At 43.4% G+C, this 23,543-nt stretch overlaps 1 protein-coding gene across 4 annotated transcripts in view; it reads left to right on the plus strand.

Annotated features, from left to right (window-relative positions):
- Positions 1-23,543, plus strand: part of MTHFD1L (methylenetetrahydrofolate dehydrogenase (NADP+ dependent) 1 like) — a 242,891-nt gene that overhangs the window by 143,781 nt on the left and 75,567 nt on the right. For all 4 annotated transcript variants that reach the window (XM_054490722.2, XM_054490723.2, XM_063667111.1 and 1 more), the window contains exons 21-24: positions 6,306-6,445; positions 10,221-10,262; positions 11,326-11,426; positions 11,964-12,141. In XM_054490722.2, coding sequence (XP_054346697.2) covers positions 6,306-6,445; positions 10,221-10,262; positions 11,326-11,426; positions 11,964-12,141 — 461 coding nt within the window. The remainder of the gene's footprint in view (positions 1-6,305; positions 6,446-10,220; positions 10,263-11,325; positions 11,427-11,963; positions 12,142-23,543) is intronic.

Here is a 23,543-nt window from a genome sequence, read left to right on the forward strand (position 1 = left end):
CTCCATATCCAAAAAAAGGGGGGAAAGGTCAGAAAGATGTTCTTTTTCACTGGGTGATGAATTAATCTTTCCCATCTTTGTCATGTTAAAAATGTGCCTGCGGCTGTTTCTCCACTAAATGAAGACACTGGCACACAGATGATTGTGTGTAAACACTAGGCAAAACACTAGGCACAATCGTAAGGGTTCAGTAATTATTGAATGAGAAGAAAGAAAAGTTGTTCTTGAATTCTGTGATGTGCGTGTTTAATGATGTTTTTGAGGAGAATGCCATATGTAGCAGACAGAACTCTGGTCTGGGCGTCAGAGGGACCAGGGGCACCACACTGGGCTTTGTGTCATTATCTCCAGAAAGTAACTGGCCTGGTGCACAGGAGAAAGTTAGAGTACATTGTCCATACAGTTCCCAGAGATAGCTGTAGGGTTTTATGAACCCATATTTTAAAGGGCCTTCCAATGAAGGGAGGATGTTAATGCTTTTTTTAAAAAAGAAAAAAAAGAGAGAGAGAGAGATTTGGTGATTACTTTAAAATCTGAGTCCTGGCCAGGACTCACACCTGTAATCCCAGCACTTTGGGAGGCTGAGGCGGGCAGATCATTTGAGGTCAGGAGTTCGAGACCAGCCTGGCCAACATGGTGAAACCCTGTCTCTACTAAATACAAAAATTAGCGGGCCGTGGTGGCACGCTCCTGTAATCCCAGCTACTTGGGAGGCTGAGGCAGAAGAATCACTTGAATGTAGGAGGCGGAGGTTGCAGTGAGCCAAGATCACACCACTGCACTCCAGCCTGGGCAACAGAATGAGACTCCATCTCAAAACAAACAAAAAAATCCAAGTCCTAATTATCGCTGGAGCTTTCTTTAATGTGTGCAGTAAGTTGGGGACATACAGAATAACTTAAGATGTAGAAATTGTCTCTCCCTCCCTGAAGAATTTCATGGATACCACATTTGCCTGCCAGGAATGTTCTGTTGTTGTGGTGTTTTCGTTTCTGCCATTGTCATTGTTTCTGCTTAATTTTTACAACACAACTCTGGCTGCACCCATGGATGATCATGGAAAGGCAGCTGCCTGGCTTTCCAGAATTGGTTTTGACTCTCCATCTGAACCCAGAGCTCTGTTTCCTGTACAGGTTGCTAGCACTATTTACCCAAATTGTCAGTCCCTTCCCAACTCAGACCCACTGACCCTTCCTTTCTCAGCTGATTATGGGTTTAAGTTTGAATCAAGCCATGCTATAGAATCACTATCTAGTAACTTCTGTGCTTGCACAATGAGAGTATTAGTCAGCATTTCCTGTTTTCATTCATATTGTAAGTTGAATCGCTGTAACAAAAGGGAAAGAGATTGCCAAGACAAATAATTCTTATGGCTTGTGCAAACATTTTATTACAAGCCTTATTAAATATGCAGCTTTCAGAAGTCTACATGATGTGCCTTTCAGCAAAGCTAAATCCTACTATGTGGACTTGCTTCATGACTTAAGAACAAGTCTATATTGAATTTAACATTAAATAATTATTTGGCCTGTATCTCTTTTAAGCTTTGTTAAGAACTGCAAATATGATAAGGGAATAAATTGCTTATTTCAAGTCACTAAGAAAACTTAACCTATAGGTCATATATGTTGGCAGTTCCCAAGAAGTACCTAGGAGATGGAAACTTCTTATAAGAGTGGTTTGTCCCCTTCTCACAAGGTGGGTCTTCATGTCAAGGCCCCCTAAGGCACAGATACACAGCACTCCACAGTGTCCAAGTTCATAGTAATTGGTGGCACTTTATTAAAGTAGTTTTTACTTTCATAATTACTGATTACACATGAGCATACCTTTTCCATGTTCTGTTTCCTTGGCAGCGTGATATTTGAATACAAACAACATAAAAGTGATTACATGCAGCATTTCAGGACAGTTTTCAAACTGGGAGAATTTGGCACTTTCTTTTATTTTCTTCCCATTCTTTGTCTATTTCCTTTGCATTTGGAAGCCAGAGTCCTCGAACCTTTACTTCTGCATGTTGTTTTCGTCCGCTAGCTGGAGTTCTCTTTGTTACTACTTTTTTGTTTCTAATTTGTCTCTTTTTAAAAATAAAACATGGTGAAACCCCATCTCTACAAAAATACAAAAATTAGCCGGACATGATGGCGGGTGCCTGTGATCCCAGCTACTCGGGAGACTGAGGTGGGAGAATCACTTGAACCCAGGAGGCAGAGGTTGCAGCAAGCTGTGGTCGTGCCATTGCACTCCAGCCTGGGCGACAAGACTGAAACTCCATTTCAAAAATAAATGAATAAATAAAATATGAAATTAAGCTTAGCTAGCCTGTGTAGATGTTTTAGATGGTCACATCTTTATCAGATAGGACATTTATGCCTTTTAATAAAACCATTTTAGTATTGTAAGAAAAAAAGGGAAGTATGATAGGGAGGACTAAGAACATATTTGTACTTCTATGTAATTCTATTTTATGTGTCTATTTCCATTGAAGTGTGGCCTTGACATCACTGGCTCCCAAGTCCCATCCTGTTTTTTCATTGACCTGCTTGTGCCAGGTACTGTGTTAGGAAGTGGAGCTACAAGATGAATAAGGCATGGTCCCACCGTCCACGTGGGAGACGGCACGTCAGTGTACTTAGAACGCTGCATGTGGTGACAGATGAGGGCCCTGCAAGGGAGCACACCACAGGGCCGGGAGGATGGGATGGGAGGGAGGAGTAGCCAACTTTGCCTGAAAGCATCAGGACAAGCTTCCAGGAAATGGCACATCCAAGCTGAGTCTTGGACAGCGGGTTAAAGAGGCAGAGAGGAGAAAGAGGAATGTTCCACATGGGAAAAGAGGTCTGGAGGTGACGACAAGTAACATAGCGTATGTGGGCTGTGCCAGAAGCTTGATATTACAGAGGCATGAAGTCTGAGGCAGGGAGTGTGAAGGAAGATGAAGGTAGGGGAAGGAAGTTTACATGAGGGTGGCCTTGACTTTTATATTAAGGCACTTTAGGGAAGCAGGAACCACTGAAGATAGGAGAACATGGTGACTACACAGGCGCATTGAAGGGGGAAGGAGCTAGGTTTTTGAAGGGAATTTGAGCTTGCAATTTTTCAAGGGCATTCAATGGTTATAAATGAAACTTTTCATTAATATATATGTGTCCAAGTGTTTTTAGATGTGCTTTTCTGCTACTCTCTTTTTATTTGGTTTGGAGATAGATGATGACTTTCCTTCAGTGCCTTCTATGTGTCATGCCATGTTAATGTCTCAAACACATGGTCTGTATCATCATGGAGCTTGCAATCTAACAGGGTAGTTTAACACATAAATATGCATCCAGTTGGAAAGAACTTAGAGATCACTTGATCAGCCCCCATTATGTAAAATGTACGCAACAATCTACCTCCAACTATAGGGCGACATTAAACAGTTTTTCAAAATACCATGGCATTGAAAAAAATGCGTAACATTTGGGTTACTTCAGTCCCACTCCCCAGTACTGGTCAGGCCAGTGAACCAGTCTTGCTGGTGAAATAATGACTTCTCCAGTCACGATGGATGATTTCCCTTCATCTTGACCATTTCTTCCCTGGCCCTGCCTTTACCTATGAATCTCTTCTTTCCTCCCTCTCCTTCCTCTTGGTCTCTGCCTGCCATACACAACTCCGCATTTCTCTGCTTGGAAAAATTCTACTTGATCCTCAGAGCCTGACTCCATCACCCCCTTTCTCCAAACCTCCCAGGCAAACTCCATCCCTCGCAGTGTGCTGCCCTCCAGCTCTCTCTAGTTGAATAGCAGATGTTCTCTCTCCCACTTCCCTGCAGGGCTTCAGGGTAGTGTGACCCTAAGAGTGAGCTTCTACCAGTGAGAAAAATGCCTGGATGGAGCAGGAATTCCCACAAAAGCTTAGGAATTCAATATGATTTTTAGCAAGTGGGAGAATTATCCTTTTGGTTACAATGATGTGAACTATTTTTGTGAGTTCTCAGTATGCACCAAGAAAACCCCAGTGAGTCAGTAATGTACCTGTGCCATCTCACTTAACCCTTCCAACAAGGAACTTGCCAAGGTTGCATAGCTGGGAGGGATCCGGGGTCCCATCCGTGTGCTAACCTGCAGGACAGCCCCGCATAATCCAGTACTGGGGCCTTATTGTCCAGCCTTCCACCTCCAGGAACCCACTCAGTGATGACTTTTGACAAAAGTCACCCAGATTATCCCTCTTTTGGGGTCCATGATGCCACTAACTTGCTAAAGTTAACAAATGCATTACCAGGAGGTACCACTGAGGTAAGGATTGTTACTGTAAGTGATTTTCTCTGATTTCGACCACTACTAATAAAATCACAAGATTTGTCCCAAATACTATATAAAGAGGAATGTCTTTTATTTCTTGAAATTGTTCTGCCAAGTTGTTTGTTCAAATAACACATAATAAAGGATAAATGGCTCGTAGCTATATTTATCCAAATTGAACATTTTTAATGTAATTTTTTTAATTTGTCAAAAGCATGTCAATAGTCATAAAAATGTTTTATGTCCTCTGGCCCTATTACCTTACCCTTAGGAATTTATTCCAAGAACATAATTTGAAAGAGATTAAAGCACATAGGCACAAATATTTTCAGTGCAATATTGTTTATATTGGAAACAACCCAAATGTTCAGTAACAGGGGGAGCAATTTTGTAAATCTTGCTACAGCAACTTAACAAAATTATAAGCTGCCACTTACAATTGTAAATTTTGGAAGTTTGTAGCACAGCAAGGAAACTGATCATGTTAAATGTTTCTGATATCTTAGTTAATTTTTCTCCCGCCAGTTCCTATCTGTCCTGGTCATACTGTCAGCATATAAGTATGTATTTCATAAACATTTACTTTTTATTAAATCAGTAGTATTCCCTTCCTAGAGTGGTTTGCTTCCCAGATTTTAGTGGACAATCATCTCACCTGGGGATCTTGTAACAGTGTGATTCTGAGTCTGTAAACTTTATGGGGAGCCCAAGATTCCACATGTCTTAGAGGCTCTCAGATACTGCTGATGCTGTTGATCACAAATCATGCATTGAGCAGCAAGGTCCTAGAGCTCTTTGTGTATGAAGAAGATACTACTGACCCAGTGCTTCACTATCTTGAAAGGCAGCTGTGACCTTTCTAGCAACTGAGGGGGTGGGGACTAGAAATGAGTGTTTTCTGGTGTTTCTCTAATAAAGCTGCTGTCTTGTATCCAGATTGATCATCAGTGTCCTTATGCCCTTCAACTAACTTGAAATTTGTCAGTTCACAGAAATGACTGGGTGACACTAAAATAAATTAATATAAAGGGTAAGAAAGGGCCGGGCGTGGTGGCTCACGCCTATATTCCTAGCACTTTGGGAGGCCGAGGTGGGCGGATCACCTAAGATCAGGAGTTCGAGACCAGCCTGACCAACATGGCAAAAACCCATATCTACTAAGAATACAAAAAAACAAATTAGCCGGGCATGGTGGTGGGTTCCTTTAATCCCAGCTACTTGGGAGGCTGAGGCAGGAGAATCGCTTGAACCTGGGAGGCAGAGGTTGCAGTGAGCCGAGATCATGCCGTTGCACTCCAGCCTGGGGAACAAGAGCAAAACTCCATCTCAAAAAAAAAAAAAAGAGTAAGAAAGGATCTTCCATTGTAATCATACTATCATTGCCCTTTGATACAATTTGGAACCTGATTACAAAGTTGAAAATCCCCATCTGTATGAAGAAAAGCTTCACTGGCTGGGCACCTTAGCTCAATGCCTGTAATCCCAGCAGTTTGCGAGGCCAAGGTGGGCAGATCACAAGGTCAGGAGTTTGAGACCAGCCTGGCCAACATGGTAAAACCCCATCTCTACTAAAAATACAAAAATAAAAAAATTAGCCGGGTATGGTGGCACACACCTGTAGCTACTCAGGAGGCTGAGGCAGGAGAATCGCTTGTACCCAGGAGGCGGAGGTTGCAGTGAGCCGAGATCATGCCACTGTACTCCAGCCTGGGCGACAGGGCAAGGCACCATCTCAAAAAAAAAAGCTTTGCTGTGAGTTATGATATTGGAAGAAAAGTCTTGGCCTGGCCACCACAAGGAATCCCTCAGGCCTGGCGGTGTGAAGCAGAGGAGGGCACAATCTCTTTAGGGCAGAAAATGAAGAACATTTCTATGACAATGGGGAAATCAGTTCACCTTTGTGTTGGTAAACAAAAGGAATGTAAGCTATCCTTTGAGCTCGAATCATAGTGGTGATTGCCAAAACCTACTTTTGTTTTTTAGAAGATAATAGCACATATTCCACTTGCTTCCCCACAGTGACCGAAGCTGGCTTTGGTGCTGACATCGGAATGGAGAAATTCTTCAACATCAAGTGCCGAGCTTCCGGCTTGGTGCCCAACGTGGTTGTGTTAGTGGCAACGGTGCGAGCTCTGAAGATGCATGGAGGCGGGCCAAGTGTAAGTGCCCACACCACCTTCCTAATACCAAAGAAATTTCATTATGTTAAAACAGAATTGAGCATTTGAAAAATTCCTGCCTATTTAATGACTATAGTTTTCTAGAGTATTTTTCTTAAAACTTTTTTTTCCTGTAGACCTCCCTTGTGGACATCTAAAATGTTTTTTTCTTTTTTTTCCCAACATCACCATAGGGCACTTTGAGTTTAGTAAGTTCGAGTAAACAGTAACACCCACAGTTCTTTCTAAACAATATTTTGGAAAGGAGCATAATGCAACCACTTTTTTGTGTTAAGCTTCACATCTGATACTCAGGCCAAGATTGTATAACCATATGGTAATGGGAGGTTAGAGGCGCTTGTCCCTGAACGAAGAACATGAGGATTAGAGTGAGTTCTTTGATGACAGAGATTTTTCATTGTTTGTACAGATAGTTTTTTGGTTCACTGATGCTGCAACTCATCAGATTTCATCTAAAACTATTTTCCTTCTCTTTCTGTTTATTATGATTTCTCCTCACAACTCTGTTATAATACTGGATTGTTTCTAAGAGAGCTTTGCTTGGAAAACACAAATTCGATTTTAACTTCTTTAAAGACTTTTATATTTACCTATCCTAATATATATAGAAATTACAGACATTGTAAAGGAAATATATTCCTTTCCACAGAAAACCTGTGCATAGATTTTTGGGGTTTTTTTGTTTGTTTGTTTGTTGTTGTTTTGTTTCATTTTTAGGAATTTCCAAGTGGAGAATAAGACATTTTATACTGATTAATCATTTTGAAATAAAATAAAATTTCTCTATCATAATATTCACATATGAGATAAACTGCCAAATCTGATTTCTTAATTGGTATACTGTACTGTGTATGTGACAAAAGTCATATATTCAACGATTATTACATAGTCAAAACAAGTAGCAGGTTTGCCATCATGAAACGCTGTAAAGCAATTCTTTGTCCTGGGAGAGGTGGACATGATTTTTATACCATTTTACAGATAAGGAAGCCGAGGTTTGATAGACTTAGGGAATATGGACAATGTCAGCAGGCCAGCAGAGAGCCGAGGACTTCAGATCTAAATCTCCTACTATGTCCACCATGCAGAGCTGGATGTTAATGAAGGGCAGAAGTGTTCTAAATCCAAATCCACTCCTAATACCCGACACTTAAGCACTTCGTTTTTGCCTAAAGCTTCATCATCATTTCAAATGCAAGAATGATATAATACAGATTAAAAGTAGTAAATCATAAAGAATTCTGACTTTACTCAAAACACCCCTTGTTGCTACAGTCCTTCCTGGATTTTAGACATTGAATCTCTATAACAACTTCTATTTTTAAAAACTACTTCCGCCCATGTAGGATGCATTTGGAATTCTCCCTCCCTGCCCTGCCACCCTGAAAATTATAGAAAGAGCTTAGAGATTGTCTGATCTCATTCAGTCTTTATAAAGAGAAAATCTCTGAGGCACAGAGAGACCTAGTGGCTTGTGCAACGTCACACATCTATTTCAGGGACTGATCAGATCTACAGTCCGGGTCTCTTGACATCAGTCCCATAGTTTTCCAGACTCTGGTCTCTGTCCTGTAAAAATTCTCTACATGGTTTACAATCGTATTTCATTCATCTTAACATATGTGCTCTGTTATTCAGTGGTTGCACTTTCGTGCCACATTAATCCTTAGTGTCTCTTCCACTGCTGCTTAATGTCATGGTTCTCAGCCAGTGATCATGGTAACAAGGAACAGGGTTAGTAGGCACAGATACGGGTGGAGGATAAGAAAAGGCGGGGACCAGCCGGGCGCGGTGGCTCATGCCTGTAATCCCAGGACTTTGGGAGGCTGAGGCAGGTAGATCAGCTGAGGAGTTCAAGACCAGTGGTGGTGGGCGCCTGTAATCCCCACCACTCGGGAGGCTGAGGCAAGAGAATCGCTTGAACTTGGGAGGCAGAGGTTGCAGTGATCTGAGATTGCACCATTGCACTCCAGCCTGGGTGATAAGAACGAAACTCCGTCTCAACAACAACAACAACAACAAAAAAAAAAAAAAAAAAACCAGCAGGGACCAGGAAGCCCTGTGAAGCTAGACATCCCTCTCCTGGGCTCCAGTAGTACCTTCTGCCTCATGTTGTTTCATGAATGCCTTGTTCTGTGTCTCCCTATGTAATTCTCAATTCCTTGAGTTTAGGGACTGTGTCTTATTAATTGGTATGGTCCAAGTATCTGGCATAGTCTATATGCAGGGAGTGTTTTCAATAATGGCAAGATAAATGAACTTTCATCCTCTTAATCCTCTATTCCACCGTGCTCATCTTGGTGTCCTTCCTTCTTATTGAATAGCTCTGTATTTTTGAACCATGATTATTCATTTCTACTTCTGTTTTCTTTTTTGTTACAAATACTGTGCTGGGATTGACTTCCTTTTGATCATTACACAAATAACCATGGCTGCCTCTTATGTTTATTCAGCTTGTTTTTTTTCCATAATTTGTACAGTGGAAAATCTTGTGGCCCTTGAATTTGCCCATTTTAAATTTGCCCTTAGTCATTTTAAACTCACATCCTGTCCCCCAGAGTGCTCGGCCATTCCCGGTGCAATCCAAGAACTAATATTCTGCTATGCTTTGGGATCCACAGATTCTTTCACAGTTAGATCTTTAACTATTGTATGAATCAGCGTTCTTCACACATAGAACCGATAAGGATGTGTGTATGCAGAGAGAAAGATATTTATTATAAGGAATTGGGTCACATGATTACAGAAGCTGGCAAGTCCGAAATCTGCACTGTGGGCCTGCAAGCTGAAGACCCAGGAGAGCCAGTGGTGCTAATGAAGTCTGAAGGCAGCAGTCTGCTGGAGAATTCTCCTGCTCTCAGGGGAGGCCAGTCTTTTTGTTGTACTCAAAAAGGCGTTTGACTGATCAGTTGAGACCCACCCACATTATGTAGGACAACTTGCCTACTCAAAGGCTGCTGATTTCCATGTTGATTTCATCATAGACATCCTCACAGAAACACGCAAAATAATGTTTGAACAAATACTGGGCACCCTATGGCCCCAGCAAAGTTGACACATAAGATTAACCACAAGGCCAGGCACAGTGGTTCACCCTGTAATGCCAGCACTTTGAGAGGCCGATGTGGAAGGACTGCTTGAGCCCAAGAGTTTGAGACCAGCCTGGGGAATATAGCGAGACCTCGTCTCTACAAAATAATAAAAAATTATCTGGGTGTGGTGGTACACACCTGTATTCCTAGCTACTGGGGAGGCTGAGGCAGGAGGATCACTTGAGCCCAGGAGTTTGAGACTGCAGTGAGCTGTGATCGTGCCACTGCCCTCCAGCCTGGACAACAGAACTTTATGGCAGTTACCGTAAAATGATTTCGAATGGTGATGTACTCTGTATAAATCAGGTATTAAACATATTATTAGTTTTATGTTCTAATTTGAACCAATGTTTGAGAAGTTTCATACTGTTCCATTGGCTCAAATTAGAATCATCCAGGGAGACTTTAAACATTACTGATCCCAGGTTCCCCTCCCAGAACTTCTGCTTTCATTTGTCTGGGTGGAGCCTAGGGATCAGTGTTTTCTAAAAGCTTCCCACAAGAGTTTAGGTTTAGCCAGTGCCGCCAGCTACTGTTTTAAAAGCACAAAACTTAGGGGTACCTTTCTAAAAATTGAATGTGATTATGTTGTTCTTTCTTTCAGATAGGTTGTATAAGCATTTTTATAGGATTATTCTTCATGTTTTCTCTCCTTATTTCAGGTAACCGCTGGTGTTCCTCTTAAGAAAGAATATACAGAGGAGGTAAGAGGAGCTGTTTAGATGCTTATGTGAAGAATCTCTCAAATCCAGTGACTTGTTGGCTTTCAGTGAATGAGCCCTCCTTCAGTGGTCTCTTAGAAAAGTGCTGTTCTGGCCGGGCGCAGTGACTCACACCTGTAATTTCAGCACTTTGGGAGGCCAAGGCGACTGGATCACAGGAGGCCAGGAGTTCAAGACCAGCCAGGCAGAACCCATGGCCAACATGGCAAAACCTCATCTCTACTAAAAATACAAAAATTAGCCGGGCATGGTGGCTCACACCTGTAGTCCCAGCATGAGAATCGCTTGAACCTGGGAGGCGGATGTTGCAGTGAGCTGCGATCGCACCACTGTACTCCAGCCTGGACGACAGAGTGAGACTCTGTCTCAAAAAAAAAGAAAAGAAAAGTGCTGTTCTAAGAATCCAAGAGGAGATGGATGGGGTGAAAGGATAAAATTCATTCAATTAACTCTTATTAAATATCAAGAAAAGATGGATATAGGCTTTGTCTACTATTGTCTACTTCCAGGGTAGCCATCAGAGCAGGAACTCAAGGTCTCCAGGTCAGAAACAAATACGAAGCTTACACTTCGGTATTCTTTTGTCATGGAAGGTCTATATACAGTTGGCTTTATGATTTACAGGAGTGGCTTACTCTTTTCTGTAAATAGACTTTGATTTACTGGCAGCAGTACCTCTTAGCTCCTACAGGTGGCACCAGGGATCAGAGCCAGGAATACCTGGACAGAGCTCCTCGCCTACCTGGGGCCTTGTGCCTGTCAGGCCTCAACCTGCAGAGCATGGGCGCCCTGTGTAGACCCTGCAGCCTGTCCTCAGCAGGGTGAGCTGCCAGGCTTCAGACCCACACATATGCCATTGGACCCAGAATCATTTTAGAAATTATTTTGAAGACGAACCTCCTTATCCTTGCAGCCATCTTTCTTGGAGGAAAACGTGAAAAAAGATGTAGCAAATCCTGCCAGAGAGGTGCTGGCAGTTTAGCTTGGCAGGTTTGGTGGGAGGCAATACACAGGGGTCTGGGTTTTGCTTTTTTCTTTTTTACAGAACATCCAGCTGGTGGCAGACGGCTGCTGTAACCTCCAGAAGCAAATTCAGATCGCTCAGCTCTTTGGGGTTCCCGTTGTGGTGGCTCTGAATGTCTTCAAGTAAGTCCAGCCCCCTCCTTTAAATGTGGGCATTATCACTAGGCCACCCTGTGAACGATATTTGTGTCTTGGGGTATTTGGTCTTTCTCTGCTTCATCTAAAAGTATACAGAAATACCCAGTTCTTTCTGTTTGTTTATCTGGTTTGGTTTCATTTTAGCAAACGTGTTCTCACAATGCTATTAAGGAAGTGAAATTTATATATAGTGAGTTACTATCTCCTTGGCTTTTTTTTTTTTTTTTTTGTAATTCTACCCCAGCATTTTTGTCTGAAACAAACTGTGAATGATCAAAGGGATATGTTATGGAATTTTCTTGATAACACCCTTAACAACTTGAAATATTTGAGTCACTTTGGAGAGGTTTTTTTTTCCATGCTTTTCTTTAAGTCTGATTTATTTAAACACGATGTGACCACTTTTGATGTTTAAAATGTATTCAGTGTTAGGGAGCGAAGTTCTGTATAAATGGTTAGTCTTTCTTTCAAAACATCGCTAAATGGATACAGATGCAAAACCACAAACATTTTCTTCACTAGGACCGACACCCGCGCTGAGATTGACTTGGTGTGTGAGCTTGCAAAGCGAGCTGGTGCCTTTGATGCAGTCCCCTGCTATCACTGGTCGGTTGGTGGAAAAGGGTCAGTGGACTTGGCGCGGGCTGTGAGAGAGGCTGCGAGTAAAAGAAGCCGATTCCAGTTCCTGTATGATGTTCAGGTAAGATCTAGTAAAAACAATGGCTCACATTTCTTACACCTTAGCATGGGTTGTCCCATTCTGTTTTCACCACAGCCGTGCAGGTAAGAAAACTAAAGATAGAAGAGTTTAGGCCGGGTGCAGTGGCTCACGCCTGTAATCCTGGCACTTTGGGAGGCTAAGGTGGGCAGATCACTTGAGGTCAGGAGTTCAAGATCAGCCTGGCCAACATAGAGAAACCCCGTCTCTACTAAAAATACAAAAATTAGGTGGGCGTGGTGGCGTGCACCTATAGTCCCAGCTACTCGGGAGGCTGAGGTGGGAGAATTGCATGAACTCAGGAGGTGGAGGCTGCAGTGAGCCAAGATCGAGATCACACCACTGCGCTCCAGCCTGGGCGACAGAGTGAGACCCTGTCTCAAACAAACAAACAAAAAGGTAGAAGAGTTTAAGGCATATGACAAAGTCACATTTCCAAGTACAGACCCTAGCTCTTTGTCCCAAAGCCTGTGCTTTTGAAGACTCCCAAATCGGAGTCCTAAGTGAGGAGGTACTTTAGTGAACAGGATTTGACAGCTGACACTTTCAGGAGTTGCACAGGAACAAGAGCAATTTTGTGAGGGTTGGGAAACCATGGGAGGTATTTTCCTTGTTCATTTCTCTTTTTTTTTTTTTTTCTTTTTTTTTTTTTTTGAGACAGAGTCTCACTCTGTTGCTCAGGCTGGAGTATGGTGGTGCAATCTTGGCTCACTGCAACCTTTGCCTCCCAGGTTCAAGCACTTCTCTGCCTCAGCCTCCTGAGTAGCTGGGATTACAGATGCCTGCCAACACACCCAGCTAATTTTTTGTATTTTTAGTAGATACAGGGTTTCACCATCTTGGGCAGGCTGGTCCAAACTCCTGACCTCATGGTTCACCCGCCTCGGCCTCCCAAAGTGCTGGGATTACAGGCGTGAGCCACCACACCTGGCCTCTGCTTGTTCATTTCTGTTATAGTTCTTTTCTCTTGTGGTTTTATTGAGCTATGTCTAGTGTGTGTGTGTGTATATATACATATATATGTTTATTTATTTTCATTGTGGTAAATATATATATAACAAAATTTACTATCTTTGCCTTTTTTTTTTTGGAGACAGAGCCTTGCTCTGTTGCCCAGGCTGGAGTGCAATGGCATGATCTCTGCTCACTGCAACCTCTACCTGCCTCAGCCTCCTGAGTAGCTGGGACTACAGGTGCACGCCACCATGCCCGGCTAATTTCTTTTTTATTTTAGTGGAGTTGGAGTTTCACCGTGTTGCCCAGGCTGGTCTCGAACTCCTGAGCTCCAGCAGTCCGCCCGCCTCGGCCTCCCAGAGTGCTAGGATTACAGGCGTGAGCCACCACGCCCAGCCCATCTTAACCATTTTTAAGTACACATCAGTAGTGTTAAGTACATTCACATTGTCGTGCAGCCAATCTCCAGAATGCTTTTCATCTTGTAAAACTGAAACTGTACCCACTGAACAACTCCCCATGTCCCTCCCTGCAGCCCCTGCCAGCTACCATTCTCCTTCGTTTCTATGAATTTAACAACTCCAGGGACCTCATGTGAGTAGCATCATACTGTGACTGGCTTATTTCAGTTAGCATAATGTGCATGCAGGTTGTAGCGTGTCAGAATTTCCTTTCTTTTTATTTTTTTGAGATGGAGTTTCACTTCTGTTGCCCAGGCTGGTGTGCAATGGCACCATCTCAGCCCACCACAACCTTCTGCGCTCAGGTTCAAGAGATCCTCCTGCCTCAGCCTCCCGAGTAGCTGGGATTACAGGCATGCGCCACCACACCTGGCTAATTTTTGTCTTTTTAGCAGAGACAGGGTTTCACCATGTTGGTCAGGCTGGTCTCGAACTCCTGGCCTCGTGATCCACCCGCCTCGGCCTCCCAAAGTGCTGGGATTACGGGTGTGAGCCACCGCGCCCGGCCAGAATTTCCTTTCTTTTTCGGGCTGAATACACTCCCATTCTTTGGATATCCCACATTTTGTTTCTTCATCCATCTGTGGATGGACACTTGAGCTCCCCCTCTCAGCTGTTGTAAGTAATACTGTATGAGCATGCGTGTTTATGGCATATGTACACATATCCCTTCAAGACCATGTTTTCAATTCTTTTGGAAATGTATTCCCAGAAGTGGGATTGCTGGGTCCTCTAGGATATTTTTAAGCACATGTCGATGGTTCATTCAGAAGACCTGAGCTTCCCAGGGCTCACTCTCCTCCTCAGATCGTCTGTCTTTGCACCCCTCTGACATCTCCATTCTGAATTTTGTGGTTCCGATTCTGGCTGATGGATTTGTCTTCAGGGGTAGTGCATGATTGCGGAGTGCCCAGGCTTCAAGCTGATTGCTGCTTCTCCTGTTCCTTCATCCCTCACATATTCTATTGGTGTGTCACTCAGATGTCACAGACAACTCTTCTTTCCTGTTCAGTGGCATAAATCAATAGCATAAGTGAAGAAGAAATCAGTGAAGCAAGAGCTTAGCAGCATTGTTGATAAGCCTGGAGTCACAGTGGTGAGAGAACGGGGCTGATGTATTAATATTTAATATTACCACAGCTCCTGCTTTTAAGGAGTTGTTTGTGTGCTGGGTATATGGGCGCTTTGCACATGTTCACCTCCTTGGTCCTAACATCCCTCTTAGGTGGGAACTGGTGATATCTTCCCATTTTACAGACAAGAAAACTAAAGCACAAAGAGACTAAGTCAACTGCTCAGTGTCCCATAGCTAGGAAGAGGCAGAGCTGGGAGAAAGAATGTCCAGATGGTTGAGGTCATCATCCCGCTCTGTTCTTCAGAGCTAAGTACTGTGCTCAAAAGTGTGTGTGTATTGGAGGTCTGGGGGGAGACATAGTTAAAGTGACTGAGTGACCCCCCTGAAGTTAAAGTGACTGAGGACAGTGACTGAGTGACCCCCCTGAAGAGAAAGGATGACAGTGATGGGCACAGGCACAGATTCCATGCCACACAGGGGACATCATCGCCGGCACGCAGTCGGTGTTTATGGAAGGAAGGACACAGGGAATGAATTGGAGGCTAGCTCATAAAAGGTTTTTCATTTTTATGAGGCCATTTTGTGAATGAGGAACTAGAATATTCTGGACTACAGAGGCGGTAGAGATCAATTGAGGGAGAAGATTTTGGATGAGTGAAAAGAAAAATGTTCCAGTTGGAAGCTTTGAGTTCTCAGACCTAGAGGTGTTCAGCGCAAAATAGATGTAGCCCTGCTGTGGGCAAGTCAGAGGCATTGAAGCCAACTCAGATGGCAGGTGGCCAAGGAGACCCTGGGTTCCTGTTCTTTGGTCCTGGGTAAGGCTTGCCAGGGTACCTACAACCCTTGGCACATGCCAGGGCCTTTCTACATAAGCCACTGTAGGGAGAGTCACCCCCAGATCCTGCTGTGAGTGTGCCTCTGCTCATGCCATCTGATCATGCCATCTTGCCGTCTGATCATGAACCACTCCACTCTGCATAGCAAAGGCAGTTATTTTCATGAATGATTTCACAAAGTGTGGCTCTTTTCAAGGAAAACATCCCAGGTGAAAAAGAGGTCAGTAATCAGAAGAAATGCTTCTGAGTTATGCTGTCTCAGACATGCAGTAACCCTAAGATGAACCCTTTTCCTTTCCACTGATATTTCAATTATTTTTTTTTCTGAGTTCCCATTCTTCATGGAGATAATGCTGCTAACATGTCACCTCTCCTCTGAAAGGAGGAAAATGTTTAATAATAATGTGGTCTAAAGTCCTCTATTGATAGGCGACCTCAAGGCCAGGATCCCTGCCTCTTTTGCCAACACACTTCTCGCTTTTCTTGTAACAGAAATTCGATTTGAGCTGCCTAATTGTTTGTTAAATAATCAGCCTCCCAGCCTACTGCAGCGTGACAGTTCATGAAAAGAGCTGCTGCTGCTGCTGGCTCTCTTTGTACTGTCTGCCTGTTAGCTGTGTTCCTCACACCAGCAAGATTTAGATCATCTAAGACCATTTACAGTCTTGTCTTGTCACCATGTAAAAATCTGAATTCATTGGTGCAGTCAGTAATAGAGCTCAAGCCTTCTTTCCCCCTGATTTCTTGCATTGGTTGGTGCTGGTAAAACTTTAGTAACTAAGTAATGGTTTTCTGGAAGCCCTTTTTACCTCCCCCACAACCCCACACCCTCACAACCGACCCTTGGGTGCTGGGCAGTGGGAAAGGTATGGCATTGCTCTATAGGAGAAAGAAGTTATAAATGCTTTGCATATGGCACTCTCCCACCTTTGCTTCTCAAAGCAAACTGGGTTTCTGTGTGCCCCTTGGTGTCTCCCCAGGCTTTATATCCCCAAGAATGTATTCAGTACAAGACTAATGGCATCTTGTGTGCTGTTCTTTCTCCACTCCAGTCTTGTGGAAGGAAAACACCGGAGATGATTTAGGGTAATGGGAAGTAGTGCTAGAGCCCAGGGCATGACTGCATTTGAGTGTGAAGTAGAAATTGTCTCGGAACCCCACTGGAGAGTGGTTCAGCTGGAGAGAGTGGGGCACCTGGCTCTCAGAGGCGCTGTGCGGCCAGACAGCAGTGTGCTTGACTTCCTGACGGCGAGCTCACAGGTTAAGTGAGAAACAGGCTGCACTTCTGACTTGGGAGTCTCTGCTGAACTTTATAGAAAACTGACTTCAGCCGCAACTGCTGTCTAGAGAACAATTTGGCATTTCTTTTTGCCAGAGCAACTTCTAACTCAAGAGTAGGCAACTTTTAATTATGGTACCGGATGGAGGCAGCAATGAATAATTTAGAATAAAGACTGAAAAATATGGAATAAGGTGTAGTAGACTAATTGCTCAGAAGAAGTTTTATTGTGTGAAAATGAATGTGTTTGAACTTGAAATACAGTGGATCATTTCCTCTCTACCCTTGAGGGTGATTGCAATCCCTTTTAAGAAGCTGTTAAAAGTTCCCCTCAAAATCATCTTCTCTTTGAATTTTCCTTTTCTAATGTGACTTTTGACAATTATATCTTTATCGTTCACTAATAGAATATCTCCATGTCTGCAGGGATGCAGGGAAATATGATGGCTGAAAAAAACGCTAATCTACATGTGCACTTTATTAGCTAAGAAATTCCTCCTCCATACATTCTTCCGGGCATGCCTCCGCACATCCCATCTGCTGTATGGGCTCAACTCTGCATTATAGATGGGAAGGTGATGGACTTGTCCCTAAGAAATGGACGCTTGATAGGAGAAGGAACATATTACATAGAGCTAACAGGCTAAAAGCTTTGGGATCATGCAAATTAAGTTTAAACCTTGAGTAGGCCTCCTGCTATGGACACAATTTGGGGAAGCTGACTAATCTCTTGAGCCTCAGCATCCTCATTTATACAATGGTGTCTGACAGTGACACCAACTTCACCAAGTTGCTGTGAGACCCAAATGAAATGCCCCAGAGTAAAATGCTGGAACATAGAAAGCAGGCAATGAAGGCTGGGCGCGGTGGCTCTTGCCTATAATCCCAGCACCTTGGGAGGCTGAGGCGGGTGGATCACCTGAGGCCAGAAGTTCGAGACCAGCCTGGGAAACATGGTGAAACCCCATCTCTGCTAAAAATACAAAAACTAGACAGGTGTGGTGTCACGTGCCTGTAGTCCCAGCTACTCGGGAGGCTGAGGCAGGAGAATCGCTTGAACCTGGGAGGTGGAGGTTGCAGTGAGCTGAGATCACACCACTGCACTCCAGCCTGGGCAACAGAGTTAGACTCTGTCTCAAAAAGAAAAAAAAGGAGGAAAGCAGTCAGTCATTGCTAGCTCTTCCTCCTGTCATGTTCACTTTGAAAGAGAGCGGACCTCCTGAATTTACCTTCAAGAATTCTCCTGTAACTCAAGGTAACTTTGTCAAACTCCAAGATTGGTTTATTTTGCTCTGGGTTGAAACCAGGAATTAGAAGTCAAGTCTCCTAAAGCACTACTAAACTAAACCAAGACACTGACATTTTTCCTTCTCCGTGAGAATTGGGAGCCCTTAGTGATATCATAAAACATCAGTCATTTTTGCAAAGAAGGAGGTATGACCCCAAGAAGGCAATTTGACATTCAGTCGGAATATTGTTTGTTAAATGAGGAGTTAAGGTTGAAAATCATCTCCGTATCCTTCCTCTAGCCTTGCAAACATTTGGAGGTGTAGCCTTGACAGCAAGACAGGATAGTGTTTGTTTTTATTAAAAGGTCTTTCCTGTTCCTTGCGTGAAGCCATTCTCTTGATCCCAGTGGGGGCTGGATGAAGGAAGAGCAAAACAAACCACGAAGACAGCCTGGAGCCGCAGCCAGCTCTGCTGACTTCTGAACTTCACACTCTCACTGCCCAGATGGCCAAGGGTGTTTCCTCCTCTGCTGGTCTTTTTTAAGGCAGGATGTTTGTTGTTATTGTTGTTGTTTTTCTGGTTGGTTCTTAAGAAATTATTTTCTACGTCTTGAAAATGCCAGCTGTAACCTACACCAGTTGTTGGTGGGGTGTGAGAGCTATCCTTTACACGGACTTGGAGCATTTGCAACCAGAATCTCCACATCGAAATAAACATTTAAAAATGCATATCTATGGATTATACAGTGGGGGATCTTCCATTGTGGTAAAAATATGTATAACATACAATTTCCCCTTCAATCATTTTTACATGTATAGTCTGTGGCATTAAGTACATTCACATTGTACATACAGGGTTCAATTAATAGGATCTTAAAACTTAAAAGGGTATTGATGCACATCTCTGTTGCCTTTTACATTTCACAGTAATTAGAAGGAAAAAACACACTCTAGGTTGAAAGGCTGTCCTTTCTTTTGGTTGTCCTTGTCCCTGGAAAAGCTTTCTTCCCCCTCAGGGCCTTTGACCTCCCCCAGCTCTCCCTCCCGTCTTCAGATGCGCCCAGGGCCAGCCTGAGTTGGTAGCCCTTTCTTCAGCGCTCCCTCTTCTCTTGTTGTGCATTAGAATGTTTGGAGTGTTCTGTGGAAAGCTGGTCCTTACATTTTCCAGTCAGTTATGTATCTCACTCATAAACCTGTTTCTCCCCCCATGCTCTTTAATATTCTGCTTTCTTAATTATGATTGAGCTGCCTTTAAACAGTCTTAGATCATTCAACGTGAGTGGCTTCAACAAGCCTCCCATAAGCCTCTTATCCCCTGGCCTCCTTTCCGTGATCCAACCCCAAATCTCCAGATACCTCCTGCATTTTTTATGTTTTTTTGTTGGTTGGTTGGTTGGTTGGTTTTGGGGGTTTTTTTGAGGCAGAGTCTCACTCTGTCACCCAGGCTGGAATGCACTGGCGCGATCTCGGCTCACTGCAACCTCCACCTCCCGGTTTCAAGCAATTCTCCTGCCTCAGCCTCCTGAGTAACTGGGATTACAGGTGTGGGCCACTATGCCCAGCAAATTTTTGTACTTTTAGTAGAGGCAGAGTTTCACCATGTTGGCTGGGCTGGTCTTGAACTCCTGACCTCAAGTGATCTGCCCTCCTCAGCCTCCCAAAGTGCTGGGATTACAGGCATGAGCCACTGCACCCAGCCCCGGATACCTCCTGCTTGACCAGACCTTCTGCAAACACACCTTAGATCCCTCTCAATTCTAGATGCTTCTCCAACACTGGCTTCTAGGTTCTCTATGAAACCTCTGCTGGCCGGCAGTATATAACCCACCACCCAGGCTGCCAGGCACGTCGTTCAGCTGTGTTAGACAGTTTTGAGGGATCTGCACCTGTCGTGAGCACTGGCCCGTCCTTCTCAAAGCATCCCACTCATCCCTGTGATTCTGGCAAAGCCTGCCCCAGCTTTCTTTCCTCGATGGTTGAAATAGCACCCAATGAGAAAAAAACAGTGGCCTGTATTTATTACACTTACACATGTCACAAGAATCCCTGTAGTGTCATTGAAAGCTTTCTTCTAGCATGCAAAATGATTGTCACTATGATGTAAGTTTCTAGAAATGCATTATTTCATCTAAAATTATGAGAGAAGGTAAAATGATGAACTATCAAAGTCACACTACATGTTGGCCGGCTGCCTTCTACCACTCACTCCATCCCTCCCCAGGCTTTCTGACTTAAATTTAGATCAGATGAGACCATTGCAGTGGAAAGAGTGTCCACTTTCTCAATCTAAAAGCAAGCTCGTGAGGAACATTAAATATGATCACAGGAACAAACATCAAAGGTACCACAAGTAATGGACCACTTAAGAGAGAAAACTACGACCTTAGGGTTTAGGGAAAAAAAAACACTCAAATAGCACAGGCTTCCAGTCTCCCCAGTCTCTGAGAGACAGAGACTTGTTCTGTTGCCCAGGCTCAAAAAAAAAAAAAAAAAAAAAAAACAGGCCAGGCATGATGGTGTGCAGTGGCATGTTCTTGGCTCACTGCAACCTCCACTTCCCAGGTTCAAGTGATTCTCGGGCCTTAGCCTCCAGAGTAGCTGGAATTACAGGCATGCGCCACTATGCCCGGCTCATTTTTGTAATTTTAGTACAGATGTATTTTTGTATTTTTAATAAAGCACAAGGGCTCCTTGAACATGAACACAGAATCAGCGTTGCACCTGTGTTCATTCATTTCACTCTTATAACACATTGATGTTCCTAAGTCAGATTTGTAGAAGAGGAATGAGCAGATGCATCATGAGAACACTGTGCGTGGCCAGGCGCAGTGGCTCATGCCTGTAATCCTAGCATTTAGGGAGGCCAAGGTAGGAGGATCACTTGAATCTAGGAGTTCAAGACGAACCTGGGTGACATGGCAGATCCTGTCTCTACTAAAAATATTTTAAAAATTAGCCAGGCATAGTGGCATATGCCCTGTAGTCTCAGCTACTTGGGAGGCCGAGGTGGAAGGATCGCTTGAGCTTGGGAGGCAGAGGTTGCAGTGAGCCAAGATTACCCCACTACATTCCAGCCTGAGCAACAGAGCCAGGCTCAAAAAAAAAAAGAAAGAAAAAACAAAAACAAAAACAGGCCAGGCACGATGGCTCCCTCCTGTAATCTCAACCCTTTGGGAGGCTGAGGCGGGCAGATCACTTGAAGTCAGGAGTTGGAGACCAGCCTGGCCAACATGGAGAAACCCCATCTGTACTAAAAATACAAAAATGAGCCGGGCATCGTGGCGCATGCCTGTAATTCCAGCTACTCTGGAGGCTAAGGCCCGAGAATCACTTGAACCTGGGAAGTGGAGGTTGCAGTGAGCCAAGAACATGCCACTGCACACCATCATGCCCGGCCTGTTTTTTGTTTTTTTTTTTGTTTTTTTTTTGAGCCTGGGCAACAGAACAAGACTCTGTCTCAAAGAAAACAAAACAAAACACTGTACATGAGTGTTCCTGGGCCCAGCAGAGTGCTCGAAACAGTCAGCCCTTTCCCTTCTTTTGGGTGAGATGAGATCTTTAAAATCACTTATTCCCATATATTCCATTTTTTGGCATTGCTACACTCTTCTATTTGAAAGTAATAAAAGATTACCCATGTGAATTTCTTACTATTTCATGTGGAGAAATGCAGCTTTTCTAGCGGCAAGCCTTTCTTCCATTTCCCAGAGTCCGGTTACCCTCGCCGCACCCCAGGTTTGCCATAAGAGGATGAGATTCCCTACATGTAGGCGTCTTCAGAGTGAACCTGTTGCTCAGGGCCAGCGAGCCCACAGGGCTCCATGCCCACTGAGCAGGCTCGTGGAAGTCGGCACGTAGCTCAGATGTGCTGATTTCCAGCCAAGGACATGCTTTGTGTCAATGATACAGGGGCCTGTTGTTCTCAGTAACAAGGGCAGAGCCACTCCCTGCACTCCAGTTGGTATTGGTAATGCAAGCCCTTGCACCTAGTGTGGTGTGGTCAGTATAAATTAATATCGACAGCTTCATGTTGTACTTTAATTTGAAGTACAGGAAAGGCTGCTTGCCAAATTGTATTTGTAGATCATTTAAAATTTATGCTTCATTTAAAATACAAAATACGAATGGAAATAATTACTGTGTATCCGGAAATGTCTATTCAACTTACAAGTTTATTAATGGATCCTTCTCTTTACATGTTTTACGGGCCTTGGAATACACTTTGCTGATATCATAGCATAGGAAGATTTAACCCATGTGAATTCAACTCTGTGCTTGGTGAAAGAAAAGAACCATGTATTTTTCATTCACTGTGGCCCCCGATGCATGCCAACGACTCGATATGGTGCAGGGCTGAAGAAATGGCAATGTGTTCCAATACTTCAACAATGGTGGGGCCTCATTAAGAGATGCTAGAGTATTGGGAGTGGAGTATTATATAGTGTTTTTCATAGGTCTTCTAAAAGATTTTTCAGAGTTGCTGACTTCAGAATTTGGCCTCTGAGTAAGATGAGACATCCCTACTACGTTATAAAGCCTTCATGGATCTTTATTTCTAACAGTTCGTTTTTAAACTTTTGTTCCATTTCATTTTATTTTGTCCATTTTTTGTCACCAAAAAATTATTTTAAAATGTAACAGCTTTTCTAGAATGTACAGATCAATTTTATTCCACTAAAAAGCAGGACTTCAATAATTTAATTGAAGAATTCTAGTGAGCATTTCCAGAGCCTTTCCAAGAAAGCTATACTGTCTAATTTTGAGTGACTCAGCTTCTAGGACCCTGGTCCACCACACCTACAAAATGAATTTAATAAAGCATGAAGGTCACCAAATCCTCTACTATTTCTTCGTGGAATCACTCAGCTAGTGTTTATGTTGTGCCTGTTCTGTGCAAGAGACTGTGTCACCAATATAACCATTGGTCACAGTTATTGTCTAGAGCCATACTGCCCGACATTCCATATTGCTAAGATTGACAGTTCAGTTTCTGGATTGCTCCAGTCCCATTTCCAGTGCTTTTAATAGCCACATGAAGCCAGTGAACACACGATACATCTTCCATTGTGATGGAAAGTGGCAGTGGACAGCTCTGTTCTAGAGTATTTCCGTTTCCGAAATACATGTTTAAGAAGTTTGGAAAGGAATTAGTGTAGAGTATGAGGAGGGTTACATTTTTGGTGAATATGAAGATTTAACATAATGTTAGTTCAAAAATGACCAAAGATACAAGTGTAGACACCAGGCTTTTGAAGTAGCTAATATGTTAAGCAGCTGTGCATTATATCGACAGAATATTCGCTATGTCCCCACTCAGCCCTGTATTTGACACCATTTCACATTGGCTTCTGCCTTTCTTTCCCTTCTTTGCCTATTGAGATTTTTTCCTGTCCTTTCTATCTGTTTTTTTTTTTTTTTTTTTTTTGAGGCAGAGTCTTGCTCTGTCACCAGGCTGGAGTCCAGTGGCACGATCTCAGCTCACTGCAGTCTCCACGTCCCGGGCTCAAGTGATTCTCCTGCCTCACCCTCCCAAGTACCTTTGACTACAGG

Source organism: Pongo pygmaeus, chromosome 5, assembly GCF_028885625.2.
Source record: "Pongo pygmaeus isolate AG05252 chromosome 5, NHGRI_mPonPyg2-v2.0_pri, whole genome shotgun sequence".
Taxonomy (NCBI): Eukaryota; Metazoa; Chordata; class Mammalia; order Primates; family Hominidae; genus Pongo; species Pongo pygmaeus.